Source organism: Balearica regulorum, chromosome 4, assembly GCF_011004875.1.
Source record: "Balearica regulorum gibbericeps isolate bBalReg1 chromosome 4, bBalReg1.pri, whole genome shotgun sequence".
In the NCBI taxonomy this organism is placed as follows: Eukaryota; Metazoa; Chordata; class Aves; order Gruiformes; family Gruidae; genus Balearica; species Balearica regulorum.
Window position 1 is genome coordinate 53,914,769 of NC_046187.1, and position 18,241 is coordinate 53,933,009.

At 40.1% G+C, this 18,241-nt stretch overlaps 1 protein-coding gene across 2 annotated transcripts in view; it reads right to left on the bottom strand.

Moving 5' to 3' along the window:
* Window positions 1–720: 720 nt before the first annotated feature.
* The window catches only part of GABRB1 (gamma-aminobutyric acid type A receptor subunit beta1), a 129,363-nt gene continuing 111,842 nt past the window's right edge, over window positions 721–18,241 (bottom strand). Inside the window, exons 6-10 of one of the 2 annotated variants that reach the window (XR_012835364.1) lie at window positions 10,000–10,137; window positions 9,742–9,894; window positions 6,750–8,475; window positions 6,065–6,228; window positions 5,627–5,947 (exon numbers count right to left, since the gene is read on the bottom strand). Coding sequence is in view for 1 of the 2 variants with exons in the window: in XM_075752223.1 (XP_075608338.1) it covers window positions 745–1,092; window positions 8,225–8,475; window positions 9,742–9,894; window positions 10,000–10,137 (890 nt within the window). In the remaining variant the exon portion in view is untranslated. Of the gene's footprint in view, window positions 1,093–5,626; window positions 5,948–6,064; window positions 6,229–6,749; window positions 8,476–9,741; window positions 9,895–9,999; window positions 10,138–18,241 lie in introns of those variants that run through there. The other variant, XM_075752223.1, reaches the window with a different exon arrangement.

The following is an 18,241-nucleotide window of genomic DNA, read 5'->3' on the forward strand; positions in this document are numbered from 1 at the left end:
CTACTTTTTAATACAAAATTACAGATGGCACAATTATTCTCATCAGTTTCAACTTTGCTACTTTGTGGAAATAACAAAATTCCAGTTAGATCCAATCAGCTGATCCCTTAGTTGGAAACTCAGTGGGATTTGTCTCTGCTACCCTTTCTTTCTTTTGAAGATCCCTGTCTCTGAAAATGTGAATTGACTTCCACCTCATCGAGTGGCACTTCTCACAGACACTATGGAAATACTTCCCAGTATAACTATTAACTTCGAATGATGCATGGTGTAATAGTTATAATCTTTCAAACAGTTATTTCTTCAAATTTCTTTACACTCTTTAAATGCTGAAAGACTGTGACATGACTACTACTTTGAGCCCTTTTGCTGTCTTGTTTGGAAGCATGCTGCTGTGGGCTGCCAATACATGGTAAGAAATACAATAGGACTAATTTTTATTCCACGTAAAGAAAATATAAAAGCAGGTATAGAGAGATCATGGGTGATGCACAAAAAATCAAGGAATAGCACTTTTGCTGAAGATGCTCTTTAAGACCAGATCTGTACTATTCTGGTATGAATGTGATGAGGCTGGTTTGTTGGGTTTGTTTTGAAATCTTAAATCTGAAAGTATTCCATGGTTGGGTATCTTACCTTGAACATGTAACATTATGGCTACTGCAGTTCTTCAGAGTTAAGAAAATTGAGAAGGAAAAGAAACAAGTCTAATGATGTTAGTCTATGGTAATGTTATTGCATAAATTAGTGGACATAATACAGCCAGTAAACAACATTGAAAAGAATAAACGTGATTGGAAAGACCATTCTGGACCACTTGTCTATCGAGTTAACATCAGTCAAATCAGGGATTTTGACTTTGATTTGGGATGCCCTTCTTTGTAAGCGTCCTTTTTTATGAAGCCTGTGCCTGTCCAGACCGCTGCTGCTGTAGAGGTCTCTGCTGGAAGTGGCTCTTCTGTACTGCAGGTTGGCACTGTCGTATGTGTACGTGGTGGTTCGGGGGTCATGGAGGCTCGTGAACATGTCTGAGCTGCTGACGTCATTTCGTATTTCAAGTGGGTTAAGAAGCATGTTTCCATGGGGATCAACCTGTGTCAAGGAAGGAATGTGAATTAGACAAGTTCCTCAGCCAGCCCAAGGTGTCTCTCAGATGGACAGGTACCTCCCGGCTCTCTTGCCAAGGTGCTCCTGGGGCTGCAGTGGCAGTCACATCTTGTATAGCATTGACAGAAGTGAAAACACACTTTCCTGACTGGTGTGAAATTATCTGTTAGGCGTCTAAATATTTTCCATTCTGACCCAGCTCTTTGGTCTGGGAACTTTTCCTTCAGTTACTTATCTCATCCCCTGCAAAGCAAGAGTTTTCTAATTTTATCTTTAACTTAGATCATGGTTTTTATGAAATACTGAATTTTAATGTCTGGTGACTTGACACCCTAAGCTTTTGTGTACTCAAGGCGAAAAAAAAATGTTGCTGTCTCTGTCAATTTTGTACAGTTTTAGTCCTGTAGGTTAGCTTCAAGAACAGTTTTATAACAATGGGTTCATCATATGAAGAACATAGAGGTACACGTGCATTTTATCAGTTATTGTAATATGCTGGTGATGAGAATTAATTTCGGAGAATTACTATATTGCAGAGATGGAAATCCCTGCTCCCCACAGCATACCATTAACTTGCTCACGTGCAGACAGAGCAATCTGTTTTACTCAATGAAACCTCACATTCAGTTGCATTTTTATATGTCGGTACAAGAAGCAGTTGTTTCAAATATGTTTAGCACTTACTTTATTTGTGCTGTTAGTTAGGGCACTGTTTTAAGTATCTGAGCAAGGAACTAGAAACTGCAACCAGTATGTACATGTCTGGCGCAAACCATATATATATATATTTATATAAAATATTTTAATATCATTGCCTTTTTTATATATGAATGTGATTAACCATGAATGGCTGCATTACTACAAAGTGTTTACCTTCTCACTATCTTTAGTTTTCTACGTATTTGTAGTAAAACCTCTTTTAGGAAAAGTTTTTTGGTGTTTCCAGGATGATTCCTGACTTCTCCATAAAGACTTTTTAGATGTTTCAAATTCCCAGACATTTAAAAATCCACTGTAGCTCTTATGAGGGAAATACATGCAGGATACAGACCTCTTAAATGAAACTTGAAAGACTTCACCTTGAGGCTTGAGTATTAATTTTTTATTTTTTTTTTTTTAAAAAGTGTGGCATTGAAGCTACCCCCCAAAAATTATTTATTGACAGTATCTTGTGAAGCATCAGGGATATGCAATGCTTTGTGTGCACTCTGAGTTTTACAGTTTTAGCAACATATAGCAGAGCTGGGAAATGGTATAATAATTTACAGCAGGTCTGAAGTATGTTCAAGAACAAACTCCAAGCAGAGCACATGGGGAAATCCAGTCTCTGGAGGTTGCTGCAGAGGAAAGCTGGAAGCCAGAGAAAGCCTCAGTTCACCTGGAGCGTGGAAGATGTTCCTTCCCATCACCAGGAGGAGAAAACGGTCTGTGATGACTGCTGGTGTATTTACACTGTGCCAGATTTAGCACTTACTAACTGAAAACAAAGAAGTGAAGGGGTTATTTGTACAAAATCCACCCAGGAGAGCTGTGGGGAAAAAAGTCTCCTAAATGGAGTAATAAGTCACCACAGATATAGAAAATGCTCGAGTCAGGTTTAGCAACTGATTCTGTACATGCTGAAATGAGCATTCAGTGGGAACATCCCAGTTCCCGCCACTGTTTTGGTGGGAAAAGCTCACATATTCTGGGTTAGAGAGGCCAGCTGCTCACAAACCAGCATGGTGTTTGCAATCTCTACTTGAGATAGGGGCTACCCAGTTTATACGTTTTAGGTCAAGTCTTCAAATTTAAGCAGAAGGAATATCTAAGCTAGGAGTTCCTCCTCTACAGAGGACTGCCATAACTATGGGACTATTCATCGCTCCTAAGTTCTGACATTTTCTGTGGAAAAAGCAATGATCTCAGAGTTGTCTCCATGTAAAAAGAGTGTCTGGGTTTTTTTAATTCTCAGAAGTTTTGATAGGTCAACCTTTTCTTCCTAGTTTTATGAAATAGGTCTTTGAGCTGTCTTTGATTACATGATCTATCATTTAAGCTAATTGACTTTAGAGTTGTAACAGTAGTAACGGTAGTGCAAGCATCATTAAGCAGTTATTATGGCTTCTCTTTTATGAAGACAACTCATAACTGCCTACGAGCTAAAGTAATTCATAGGGATGTTTCATAAACTAATACACCCTGACAGTTTATTATAAGCCAAGCAGCGTATGAATTCCTGCTTTAATTGTTAAGAATGAACCTGCTATATTTTAAAATTAGTTTTATTTAAATCATTTTAGGTGGGATGATTTGTATACATCATGAAGCAATTCAGTCTTTGAATTGCAGTCTTTGCAATTCAGAGCAAAGGGCCTTACGCTGATCTTGAATAAATTAGCTCAGAGAAGTATAAAACCTCTTCTTATGTACCTGGGTCAAACTCTCCGCTTGTGCGACGTGAATCTGGACTAATAGTTAATTTCCCACATCATTAAAAACCCTTTCAGAATTTATTGAAGTTCACTCCAAAATATTCTTAAAACTTGTGCAGCTGAGGTTTTGTTTCTGAAGCATAGGACTTCTACAAATTCCCATAGGAATCTGGAAAATGTACAAATTGTTAAGGGATCCCCCAAAGAGACTTGTTATTAGTGTCATTTATGTTAATGTTAGAATGAATTAACAGCCAATATGTGCACAGTAAAAGCTGTCAATTTTCTGTCTTAAAATCTTTTCTCCCTTACTTAACACGAGGTACCCTGGGGCTTGCTGTTGGTCCTGTGCTGGAGGAAGCCTGTGCATCAGAAACAGCCAGCAGGCTTTAAACTCATTCCACCCCATGTCTGAGTGACGAGGCTCTTTCCCCACATCAGGTATGTACTGCAGTTGTACACAGTCTTTGACACATTTGCGCAGGATGGCATGACAAAAAAAGGGGGATGGAAGAGACAAGGCTCTGTCTACTCAGTTTTCTGGCCCACTAGCTGGCTGCCTGCTTACAAATAGAGTATCTCAGTCCCATCCTTAGGTAGGAAAGATGAGCCATATCAAGCCCAGAGTAGTTCTTCCTTGCTCGGATACAACGCATTTATTCTTTCAAACACCACCTTGTTGTTCTTTAACTGGAATGCCCTAAATTTTATTACATAAACTGACCATTGCTCAGATGAAAACAGGATTTCTTGCCTAACAGATATTCTGAGCCTAAATGTGTGTTTGCATGAACATACACTTTGCCTTGTTAGTACAATGCATAAATTTTGCCTAAAGTTGTAGAAAGCTGAAGAATTGTTTAGGGTTTTTTTGTGTTTTGAACATATCATGAAGAATATGTGAGGAGGATGTCAAAGCATCTAGAGCTGACGTTATGTTAGTCATCTGGTATAATTATCAAAGTTTGAATTCTCTTCAGATGCATGTATACAGTGACGCTTCTTGTAATGACATTTGTATCTATACTGAGTGTGTATCTATATTGAGTTTATAGATTTTCAATTCTTCCTTTGCACTGGAACCAACTAAAGCCTAAATCAGCTCAGGTATATACATACATACATATATATGTATATATACGTGAATCTTCATCAGTGATGGAAAAGCCTTGATGTGTGCTCAGGAAACATCATAAAAAGAAATAATAATCTGGTTTGTATGTTTACTTAGAAAATGAGTTTCCTGCTTAGGATCATCAAATGATATTGTAAGTATAGAATAGTTAAAGTAATAAAAAAACCCCAAAACAACAGTCCTGTGTTGACCACATAAAAAGTAGTCAGTCACCTCTAGGGGAAGAGCATGCTGGCATTCCTTGACAGAGGATGGGTCTTAAATGCTTAGTGCTGTCTGGAATGGGTTTTTACCTGCCTACTTTTTTATGTTAACTGTTGGGAGATAAAAGGTAAGAACTTTTGTTTGTCTCAATACAAAAACATCTTTTCTTCCTCTTAAGATGAAAGATTCAGGGCCGTGTTACTCATATAAGCTGTCTTGTTGGAACAACTGCAGTAGTGTTATCACAATCTGATCTGCAAAGAAACAGGTTATACTCGGCAGGGATATACTTATTCAGGTGTGGATTGACTTGAAGGTTGAGCTAGCTGGGTGGTTATGTGCTCCCTCCTTTTTCTTCTTCCAGTAGCTGCTGTACTGGAAAACCGTATGTTTTCCTTGGAGCCTATAGCTGGTCTCTGGCCTTTCACCCCAGGTGTTTTGAAGTTCACATAAGGTTTGAAAGGAAGGAGTGATGCTGTGCAGAACTGGGGAGCAAGAGACCATCTACCACCTGCCTTGTGTTGCCATTTATGAACCCCTTGATGGCTCAGCCCCTTTCCCACTCGTATTATGATTGCATCCTATCTCTTTCTCATGGTCAAGAGATGTCTTCTGTGTAATGATTATTCACATTATAATTGGGGAAACAGAAGCAGTTGCATGCATAGACTAAATATTTTCTTGCTGGGTGGTTTGTCCTATTTATCCATAATGATAGTGGTTTCCTCAGTGACATCTAGCTTTGACAAATGGACAAGGAGATATAAACAGTCTTTATGCTTTATTCAGAGAAACAGAAAGCTTGTTTGCTACAGATTAATATTTTTTTGCATATTAAAAATTAAAATGGCATAAATTGTGAAAGTGGAGAGGCTTTATTTCCACCTTCTTCAGTCTGTAGAGCAAGGAACAGCCACATATGAAACAGCAGTATGGTTTCATTTTCCACCTGGTCTTCTCTATACTGTGTTAATGTCGCAGTCAGTGTTGCCGAGTGTTGTCTAACACTTTTGTTATCTGGTGAAGGAATTTGAACTCTTTTAGTCACAGGAGTTGTATGTCAGATGGGAATGACCAGTATCTTCACCTGGCACAAAGAGAGGAAGCACTGTTACATATTTTCTATTGGTTATAGGTCCCTGTAAAAGTGTTACGGGTCAAGAGTAAAAGGGGAAAAAAATATCCTATAGCTGTATATACTTACAGTTTTACTTCTTTTGTGGTCCAAAAAACCTTTCCCCTGCTCTGGTACAGACATCATAATTCCAGTGAAAATCTCAAAACATGATGGAGAGGGGCTGGGAGCTGTCTTCACTAGAGATCACGTAACCTTACTGTGTCCCACTGCTCCGGTCATGTGCAGTCTTCCTGTCGAAGACAGAAATACGGCTGTTGGATACCAGCATTTGCATGCTGAGAAAAATGAATGCTCACAAGGTCCCACATCAATGTATCTCCAGTGGGATAACAAAATCCATTGATATCCATTCACATGTGTGTGTCTGTGGGCATGTATATATAAATAAAAATATATATATGTGTGTATCTAAAATCACAAACCTGCACTGTACAGGCAGAAAGCAGTCTCTTCACTTAAAGCATTCTCAATCTCAGAAAGGAATTGCAGTCTAAGGTCTGAACACCTACAAATCCTGGTACAAAGCATGTATACATGTGTGCCTTCCGTTTTCTGTCAGAAAAAATGCTGGTGGATGCGTGTGGTGGTCTGAAAAGTTCAAGTGTGGTTGTAAATACTTTCCATCCCATTCTGAGTACTGGTCTCAGCATAATCTTTGCTAGTGTAACATTTAGACAAAAGCTTTTAGTCATGAGCTAGGCCTTTTTGTTAGTTAAACAAATTCTCCAAATATGTAGAAAAAAGAACTTACCTGCACTCTTATCCTTTACACTTTCTCATCCTTTACTCAGTTCAGTGCGCTGGGGCCCATGTAGCCAAGGCTGGCTTCTGAAGACATGTTGCTTCCCTCTTCATCATGAACCCTTGCTGTGCTTCTTCTCACCTAGGCTGGATTATCTCAGGAGCTGTTGAAGTGACTGGTCAAAGTTTGTGGGTTTTGTTGGGTTTTTTCCCTTCCTTATCTTCCAAAGGAATGGACAGACAGTGTCTGCTCACAACCATCCGTAATGGGGTGGCTTATCTCCTCTGCTCTTGGAGGACAATACTTTGTGGGACCTTGGAGACTGCTGCAAGCCTGAGCTGAATTTGTGCACCCACTGTAATAAAGCATCTCCTACACGTTGGGACAGGAGGTGAATGCGGGTAAGGACTTTTAATGTGCTCACAAGTTCACTGAGACTGAGGACATGACGACTCCGTTAATGATGCTTAGCTGCAGTGGCGTAGCTGCTGGGACACAAGACATACAACTCTAGAACTAGTAAAATATCACAGAGTCTCTGAAACGCTCTTCCTGACCTGTATGTGAAATTGCAACCACCCATCAAGCTAGTCTTACCTGTTAGAGTTTCATGAGTCGGTCTCGTTCTTCAAGCTGAACAGAGGGCTCAAATACAGTTTTGTCCAAATGTTATCACCTCAGGCCACAACAGTAGAGAAATTTATAGGACAGCCTGGGTAAGATCTCATTAATACTTGAATGTAATACATTGTAAGAAAAGCAGAGAACAGAAGAAAATTATTGGCCCATTAGGATATGTATTTTTTCTCTGAGTCAGACTAGGCCAAATGCACCTGAGGGAAGTGTTTATTTCTGAAAAATTGGAAAAAATAGAGTGGGTTTATAGAAGCTAAATTAAACTTTTCCCTGTTAAAAAAATGTCTGTAATATTACTTTCTGGAGTTTGTCTGGCTTGTTTTTAAAGAGTGGGTAGTGGTGGTCTGCTTGAATTTAGCCTGAGGGAAAAATCCTGACATCTGAAAGCTGTTATAACCTAGCTGCATCCTCCGTGTGTTCCTGGAAGCTCAGTGGTGTGGGCTTCATTCAAGACTCACTGAAGCAACAGTATCTGTCTTTGCTTTCTATATTTGGTGAAGTTTCTGTGTGTAAAGAGGAACTATATAATAAACATTTCTTCTATAGCAAAGAAATATACAGTTGAAATGGTAAATATTTAACTTCCTTGTGCTCCTTGTATTTCTTCTGAGCTGCAAAGACATGCTTGTTCTGAATATTGATTTGCATTTTCTGTCGTTTCTTATTCTGTTTTCAGTTGAAGATGGAACAAACCATATGTTGCTGTAATCTCCTTAAAATATGATTTTTCTCTAGACAATCTTAAATGCTTTTGCATATGTGTTCAAATGGCATTTGTCTCTATCATCATATACATCATCACTGTCACAGCAGAAATAATGTTTGAAAAGTTAGCTTAAACATTTTACCTGGACTCGATTTGTTTCCAATCTGCTCTTCTCGCCTGTAGCACATCCTGCCCTGCCTGCTGCCTTTTTTTGACGTTGGGGTCCTTTCCCAAAGAATATGTAGTTTACAAAGGCATATTCCAGCAAGGCCAGGAACACAAACACAAAGCATCCCATCAGGTAAATATCTATTGCCTTGACGTAGGGAATCTTTGGCAAGGTCTCCCTGAGGTGGGTGCTGATGGTGGTCATGGTCAGCACAGTTGTGATTCCTGCGAAAGGAAGAAAAAGACATTGACTAAGATGGGGAAGGAGATTCGAGCGTAAAAGGCGTAATGACAGCATTGCCCAGCTACCGTGCATTTCTCATGCAGTTGGCTTAACTATGCGATCAGATTCTTAACAGCCAAGGGAATGCATTTTGCAGGGCTGGAAAGGAAGATATCCTTGCAGGCCTGCTGATGGCACCTTCCTTGGCTTTCCATGCAACGGAGCGTGAACAAAATAGCTTTTGAAAGCCCAGCCTATCTTGATACATCTTGCCTTAATTTTTACAATAACTCTGCTAGGGAGCATGGTGTTGGCTGACCTGGATAGCAAAGAGTTGATCACTGTTCTTTCTATGAGGAAATGCTTCTCACTTTACTTACTGCAGCAGCCCTGCTTGACACTATAGGGTGACTTGCATCACTCTGGGGAACTGGAATAACAGTTTTTGACTGAAAACAGAGGATTGGAAGGAGAAGGAGAAGCTTTATGATAAAGTGATGGTCTTTGATGTAGAGAAAGTGATATATAAACTCGTACCAAAACAGCTTTTCCTGTTAAAGGGGTGCCCGCAAGTAAAGCATTCTCATCTCATTGTGTTATCCATCACTGCATGATCCTTTCTTTCTTTTTTTTTTTTTTTTTTTTTGGTGTGGTTTTTTCAGTCTGCTTTAATCACAGGTCATTAATGCATCTAGATAATAACTCTAGGCACAGGTGTAATCAGCTGAACTTACAGATAGGTGGGATGGGATAAAAAAGAGGTGGGACAAAATGGCTTTCTGTCATTAGCATTTGAAAAGCATATCTGCCTTAAAGCACAGATGGTGGCAGAAGATCTTGGTTCTTATGGAAAGCTGTAGTAAGGAACATGGTATGGTCAATAACCAACTATGTAGGTAAAACAGGTTTATTTTGTGTCAGCTGGGATACCTCCACTGATGTCAGCACGATCTTGTGTATTCATTCCAGCCACACATCTGGCCTGAGAGGATGCTTTTAAACATCAATGAAATGTTGATGCAGCACAGTGTAGATACCCTTAGATACCTGAATTAGACCTTAATGCTTCAGTTTGGAAGCAAGATACTTTTGGCCTGATCCAAAGACCATTATGGCAAGTGGAAGTCAGTCAGGATCCCAACCTAACTGCAGAGCTGCAAGTGTAATTTCACAATTAATGCTGCTGCAATCAGCTGTGTGGATTTGGTGCTGCTGTATTCAAAGGCAACAAGTATCTATGCAGATCAGTGATTTTGAAAAGAAGTTACCTAGCGCAACTCTGGCTGCAGAGGCATCGTAATTGATCCAAAAAGATACCCACGACAGAATTGTGATCAGCGTGGAAGGCATATAGGTTTGCAAAATGAAGTATCCAATATTTCTTTTAAGCCGGAAGCTAAGTGATAATCGAGGATATGCTCCTGAAAGAAAGAAGTCATATAATGACTAATGCCTGACAAAAGGTAGATACTGATATTTCTGGGTTGGGGAAGAGGGGGGAGCTTTTTACAATAGCCAGTGCTCACCTGTTGTAAATTCCACTCTCTTTGATACCATCTTGTAATCAACGATAGAAAATTGTGGGAGCTCGATGTTATTAACTCCCGTTACTGCCGATTCTCCTCCATGCCAGTAAAATTCAATATCATCAGTAGTGTATCCATCTGAAACAGAGGCACAATTTGACTATTGGTTTTTCTTTTTAGTTTATTACTTGCCTTAAATAGTTGCAGTTAAAGTGGAAGGAGCTGCCATTAATCAGGAATTCAGCCTTCTGTTGCGTGACATTTTCTGTATACGGGAGCAACGTAGCCTCCTCTGTAGCCAGGGGAAGCTTCTAGGTGTGGAAAGGGAGAAGACAGAAAACAAGGACAGAATTAAAGATCAATTTCTAGCTAGCTCTAATACTACCACTTTTTGTTCAGGTTTGAGTTTCTCAGTTTACCAACAGACTGATATAACGTCAGTGAAACTTTTAAACTCTCTAGAAGGAGCTCTGACAGTAAAACCAGGTTCAGTTCCCAGCTTTGCATTTGATTTCCTATACCGGCTGTGACAAAATACAAAGTTTGGAACAAGTGGAGGCAAAGATGATTCTAGAAGAATTCAGGTGCCTGAGCTATTTAATACCTGACAATGTCTGTGGGAGCTGTAGGTATCCCTTTTATATTCATGCAACATTTTATATTTTAATTAGACAATGCCATCTTTGATCTTCCGTTATCACGGAACTATTTCCTACTGACTTCAAAACTAGCACGTTTCTTCTCTTTTAACAGCAATGTTGATTACTTATCATTTAATTAAAAATTAATTTGCCATTCTACCAAGGGGAATGTTAACATTATTGTTACCATTTTCAAAACCATTTTGATTAAACTCAAAAGTGACTGAGTTTCAAAAAAAATCTCACAATTGATGACATTTCTGAACTAATATTTAAACTGGTTCCAATTTATTACATTTTACTACTTTCTCCAGGTATCTACCAAAGGAGAGAAAAACATCATCTCATCTATTTTTAGCCTTTTCCCTCAGGTACTAGATTTAATCAAGTTTAAATCATATAACACAGATCAAATAAAAACATGTGTTTGAACTCAAAGCTTTAGAAAACTTGACAGTAGTTTTGCCAGCTGAACCAACCGTAGCATCAGAAGCCTCTACAGACTTAGGAACTTATCCTTTTGTATGCACCAGTAATGCAATTTCTAGCTAGGGAAATTAGTCTTGAGATGCCTTTTCCTATGATAGCGCCTGGTAACAGCCTCATCTCTGGAAGGCTGACCACATGCAGAACGGGTCCGTAGTTTCCCTGGTGACAATCAGAGCAGCTCTCACAACTTGCTGACAGGCTCAAGGGACTGCTTGGAAAGCCTGCAGTTATTGAACAGCTATCTTTCGATGCAAACACACAGTGATGAGCTGAACAAGGTTAAGTGTTCACATATCTTATCTGTGAACTGCTCAGCGCCATGGTTTGCTAGCTGTCTGAATTGCTCCCAAAGCTGTACTAACCTGTATAGTATGGATCGCTGCAGCTTGCTTAAAACTGTGCTTGCCATTACTTATGCTAATTTTTTTGAAATGAACCATCCCAGGGCTGCCACACAGGGCTCTCTGCATGGCTGGTTTCCATTCCTTCCAGGCAGAAGCCAAAAGCTTTTCGCTGCAAAAGGTCAAGGTAGCTGCTTGGTAGTGGGAGTTCAGTCTTGCAACACTTTAAAGCACACAGACCACGGGGCCAACATGAGCCACGTGTTGGGTGTAATACAGAATGATTGAAGGAGGGAATGAAGACTGCTAAGTCTGTTTAAAAGGCCAAGACTAAGATTGTCAGGGAAATGTTAACTTCATTTTTTTGCATATCTCTATTATAAAAAACCTCTCTTGAATGTTTTCCCTTTTAAAAAAAGATGGAGCAAAACAGGAAACGGTAAACTGTCATCTCATACTGAAGGGGTATTGAGCATGTGTAGACTCAGTACCACACAGATATTCTCTGCATGAGGTAACGCTCATAGCTATTTCTTTGTCGTTAGGGGCTAGGGTGCAGCACTACCTAGATGTTGCACAGGTACTTGCTGCAAAGTCACAGATGAAGCTTTAGATGTGAGAATCCTGGATTCTGCTTCAGGGTTTGGAAGAAAAAAGGGTGAACCGGATTCTTCTGTTCTGTGCCAACATCACCTGGGGCCCTTTTCACACCCCTCCCTCCATTTTCGCTCTGATTAATAACATTCAACTGATTTAATAACACAAGCTAACCTAATTCAGTTATGCCCGTTGCCTAAAAATCTGAATCAGCGTGGGAGTCGCAGGGGCACAGGCCAGGGAGACCTTTGGCTGCCCCGGCCACGCGTGTCCCGTCCGCCCCCCCCCGCCCCCGCCCGGCGGCGCAGCGCGGCCCAGCGGACACGGGGGGGCGCCCGCGCTCCGTGACAGCGGCCGGCCCGCAGCGCTGCCCGCAGCTCCCAGCCCTCTGCCCGCTGCTCCCAGCCTGCTGCCCGCTGCTCCCAGCCCGCAGCTCCCAGCCCTCTGCCCGCTGCTCCCAGCCTGCTGCCCGCTGCTCCCAGCCCGCAGCTCCCAGCCCGCTGCCCGCTGCTCCCAGCCCTCTGCCCGCTGCTCCCAGCCCGCTGCCCGCCGCCCTCCTTCGAGCCTCGCCTCGGGGGGCGGCCTGGCTCTACGGGCCTGAAACGTGCGATCGGGGGGACTCCGAATTTGGCCAGGACAGCAATTAGTATGGCGGGTTTCGGGATGCTGATGGGTGCCGAGTCACTTAATGTAAGAGATTGTGTTGAGTGGCTGGACTTCATATGGAAGGTGCATTGGGATTTAAACACATTTGCTCAATATTTCTGGAGCAAACATGGCCCGATTTGTGGGCTGCCATCCCTAGCAGTATAGCCCACTTAATCCAACAATTTTCCCAGGATTTCTGTGTGTGATTTTGTTGACCTAAATAACAGATTGCTAAGATTTTTTTTTTTTTTAAATTACTAAAGGTCCCATGAAAATTATTTGATCTATTTAAGCCTTTGTTATTTGATTCTTTTCCAGCTTCAAAACTATTAAAATATGTTTAATTGCCCAGCTTGTGATATTAAGCTGCTGCTTCCTAGAAAATAACATCTAGAAATGATAATATACTCCTTGATGTGCCAATACTTCTTCTTTTTTTTTTTCTTTTTTCTTCTAGACCAGCAGCTGAGAGTTTAAGTGAGAACACTTAGGCAGGAGTACCACAGATCTAAAAAGTAACTAGATTCAAGCACAGCAAGAAATAGGTTATGTAAAGTCTTGCTGTTCACAGAAAAAAATATTTTAGCAATGTTGCTGACATTGTGATATAGCCGAGGTTAACAGTGTATTAGATGTTTATGTCACCAGGCTGTTCCACCACAGCACTTACCATCTCAAATACCTCTGGGATAAAAAAAAGGTCTGTATTACATTAACTTAACAAATACAGTCGTGGTTCTACTAGTATTATCATTTCCACAGAGATGTCCAAACGGAGCCTGTTTTCCTTCTGATTCTCCAGGGTAGGCAGCTCCAAATGACCCATCAACAGGGTCTCTGCACTAGGGATCTGAATCTAAAGAGGGTGTTTCAAAAGAATATTTCCGCTCTGTGTGTCCCAAATCATGTAAGGACACAAGGCTGGAACCCAACCCTCTTGCATCACTACTGGATCGTCCCTTTCCTGACAATGTAGCTTTGTTGCTGAATGTGTTCTTACAATATATTTTTTCTTGTTTCACACAGTTATTATTCTTATGACTGTATTCAAACGGGAAGATAAAGCATTTCTTCTGCGCACCACCGAGGTGGTCCATACAGTGGTAAATTTATTGCACTATTTCAACTTAAACCCAACATTGCAGATCTGAAGATGTGTTTTGGAAAGCAATGTCACTAGTTAGCATTAAGGTGATAGAATTGCTTGAAAAGGCTCCCTGCTGCCTGTGTTCAAGTGCGTGTTTGTATCTATAAGTGACTTTTTCTCACTGAGAAATACTTTATATAGGCAGATGGCAGACTGTAACTGGGGATATGAGTCAGAATTTAGCCTAAGAAATACTGACCCAAGTGAAAACTTGGTTAGGCTGCTGGAGTACTACAAATTGTCAGTTATTTAAGAAGGTTTCTTAAATAAAAATAAATTTAACATATGGGGCAATCTGTTCCATCTCAGTTGGAGACATCACTTCCTATCCATTAGAAGCAGAAAATAAATGTTATTACAGCATAAAGTCACTCTTGCAACATCCTAATCTAGTTCAGAGAGTGAATTATAACCTTGTCTTACTGTGCAAACACCTTTAATATTGGTTCATTGTTGCTTGTTATCATTGTTTGCCCCTCTAACTTTTTAAATCTCATTTGCCAGTGAGACTTGATACAAGGTTGAAAGTCCTTTGGGAGAGGAATTGTTTGGTTTTACTTAATATCTCTTTAATGGCTAACACAGCAGGACTTCTCAGTATCGCTGTAGTCTCAATAGATGGAAACATTGAAGGTTTCTGGATAAGTAGTCAGACTCATACTGAAAATGCAAATTTATTTGTCGTCTCCTACTGGATTATGCTAGTGATGTCAAAGGACCTACTGAGCCTAAAATAAATATAATGCAGTGCACAATCAGAAATGCACATGTTTTATGTAGTATGGCTTTCATGTGTAAAGGTACCTCTTACACTGGTATTTTTAGGGGTTTTTTTTCCTGTTCACTAGTAAGAGTTTCATTCTCATTAGCTATAAAAAAAACAAACCAAGGAATTAATAGGAAAGGAAAGGAGAGCAAATGCAAAATTCTTTGTTTGCATTTTCATAGGCTTTCCAATTCATGTTGTGCTATTTCTTGACTATTATATGCAATTTTCTTTATTTCCCCAAAATAGCTGTACTAAGTTGGCTACAAAGAAGGACCAAGGTGAAGATTAATGATAGACTTGCTTCCATTGAAGGAAGGACTGGCTGAGTTATGACTCTGCATCCTGGAGTTAAGGTGGCTGAGGGAATGTTATGACAAAAGTCTGTAAGATCCTGAGTTAGTATGGGGAGCTTGAACAGGACATGATTATTCGCAGTCCCCAAGAAAGCGACAAATCGTATGTGTAGTGGCTAGTTTGAAAGAAATAAAGGGAAATACAATGTACAGATAAATTGCAGAAATCATTGCGTAAGGTGATGTGAGTGTCAGAAGTTTACACTTGTTCAGAAGCTATTGTATATTCACAGAATAAAAATCTATCCAGGTATGTACATCCAGGTATGTATCCAGAAAGTTGAACCAAAGCTTCTGACCTCTTCTCGTGAGGTTTGCTTGCTTTTTTCCCCCCTTTTTTCTTTTCATCTTCTACACTTCATTCCCTGCTTGTTTGATAAGGAGGGAAGAAAAAAAGATCTATTTTCAGGAGCAGCAAAACGCAGACCACAGATTGTTTCTACTCCAACCCTGGCAGCGTGGGCTGGGGGTGCTGACTCAGGATGAGAGACCTCGGTGTGTTGAGAGAGACCTGACCTCTCCTGAAAGCCCAGTGTTGCAGTCCCTCACCTCTTTTGCTAACTCAAAGGACTTCCACACCTTCCCATGAATCAGACTAAGGTCACTTGCTGCAGTGCTGTCAGGAGCACATTTTATGTAGAATTTATAAGTCTGATGCAAATCACTCTTTTCACCCCTCAGTTTCCTCCTCTTTCCTTCTCATCTGGAGCTGCTGTACAATAGATGGCTATCCCAGTCTGAGCCATAATCCTGGAAGTTTTTTCTGACTTGAGTTGCTTTACGAAGTTAAAAAGAGAACAACACTATTTATAAGCACATTATGTAAACATTAGCAACAGAGGTCCAGCTGCTTAGCATTCAGTTAATTTAGTTCAGTCAATATTGCATGGTACATAGTTTTGTCTGCTCGTATTGTAAACACATCTTGCCCTTGAGCACTTATTTCATTTGACTAATTAAGATCTACTTCTAAGTGCTCTCATTTTGTTGCCGGGCGGACTCCCCCAATGTTGGATACAGCTGTTGTACTTGGTGAAAAAGGCATTTGAAATCCAGGTCCATCTGGTTTGTGCTCCAGCGTGTCAGGACAAAACCTGCTCTTGTTTAAGCCAGTAAGATCTCTGTTTTCCACAGGACTCAGACTGCAGATGAATCAGGACGTGTTGTGTTTCCTACTTATGCCAGCAGGGCTTATGCAAGTACACCTTATATTTCTATGTAATATTGTGGTCCCATCTGAGATGGTGAAAACCCTTCAAATTTTTTAATTATTTCATTCAGGTGCATAAATTTTTCAGAGAGGTAATTATGGAGGCAAGTATGATGCCACCGTACTTGGGCTTTTTAGATAAACAATGAGAATGAAGTTTTCCTGGTGGTCTCAATGATGGTTCTGACTATGTAAGTAGCTGAATTTTCAATTCAGAAACAATTGGAGAAAGATGTAAAGTTATACTGAGCTACATGAAAATTTTCATTCAGACAAAATTAAGAATAATTGAGTGAAAAAAAAGAAGTGTCTTTCTAAACAAAATTAATTTCAAAAAAGAAGTGTCTTTCTAAACAAAATTAATTTCAAATACAAATACCAACTATTTTGACTTTTGAAAATGAAATATTGACTCTTTTTAGGAAATACATTTTACAACACACATGTATTGTACATGTATTACACTTCTGCATGCATATTTTTTCACATTACTGAATCCATATACTTCACTGGGGAAAAAGCCTTGCCTGAAAAATACCATATTGTTCTTTATGACATTGTTATAAGACCACAAAAGGAAATGTAGATTTGACTGCTGTTTTAAAAGTTTGTCACTGATCCACTTTACTTCTGTAAGCATAGGTAAATACTAATTCCGTACTGCCAAGAAATAGGAGCAAGAAGGTCCTGCAAAGACCCAAAACTCAGGGAAAAGTACATCCACATCTAGACTTGGTAATAGATTTATAGCTGTAACAGGGGGAAAAAAAAAAAAAAAAAAAAAAGAGCTTCAGAGTGAATTCTGGTCTTGGTTCTATAGAAATTACTCCCATTGCTTATGAAGCTGGGATGGCATTGGCTCCTCCTGAGATAAGGCACTGAGATAAGCCAGCATAATTTTAAGCACCGTGACACATCCTGCAGCTCACAGCTAGGCTAAGCAGCGCAAGCTATCAGCATTTCTTGGGCTGCCTGCGTTGCTGAGACTGAATATGTGCTAGCAATGATTAGGAACAAAATGGCAAAACTATGGTAGGAAATAGCCAAATTCTGTTACTACTAAAAAAATATACACCACTTTTCCTCCATAGACTTTAATACTATAAAAATTCAATCCACCTCCATTTTGTAGGGAGACCTGAAGTGCATAATATGGAAGTATAGAAAGAACATAATGCACTTTACCAATGTGTTGTGTTATTAATTTCACCTTGGCAAATCAATGATAAACCAGAGATGGAGGTATGTAGCGAAATGTGAGGCCTTACTGGTCTGGTATGACTGGACAGCCTAGGCTGAAAATCAGAATTAGCAAGTTGCATGTTCCCTTGGGCAATGAACAGGCTGGGCTTAGGTTGAGTCAGTTCAGTCCTGCACTGAGGAGATGAACGGCTTCTTGGACACCAAGGTGTCCGTGATACTGCTACGGCTGCCATTTTCCCTTAAGCACTGAAGAATGAGTAGTGGTTTTCTGTGGCTAAAAACATAGGCTAAAGTCGAGGAACAGACTTTTCAGGTGGTTGAAGTACAAAATCTGCTTAGTATTTGCAGTTTTGTGTGGAGGCAGACATGCGGCACGCTCTCATTAGTGGACTAATATGAGGTGTTAATGGAGGGGCAGGTGCTCCATAGAGAGAGAAGGTCCAAGGTCTTACAATCAAAGAACACTGAATAATTTTCTGTGTGTCTAATCTTGTTGATACAAATTCCTGCCCACAGTAAGTGTGTGAAATAGTAGAATTATGGGTTCTGTTACTTTGACCCTAAACATGAATTCAAATAAGGCAGTCATGCTCTCTGTGGTTTGGATTAGATATGGTAATATGTTAACTAACCATGTGTTTTCTCAGGAAGAACTGTCCATAGGTAATTTAGTGTTCATAGGCACTTACAGAATATAAATGAATGAATGGAGATAGATTGCTGAGGACATTAGCCATATATTCTGAGTTAAAAGTAAGTCATTGAGGGTATTAGCCAAAACTGCACCTCACCAGCAGTAACAGATATACTGGATAGCAACCTAGCAACCTTTAGGTGCTGCTTC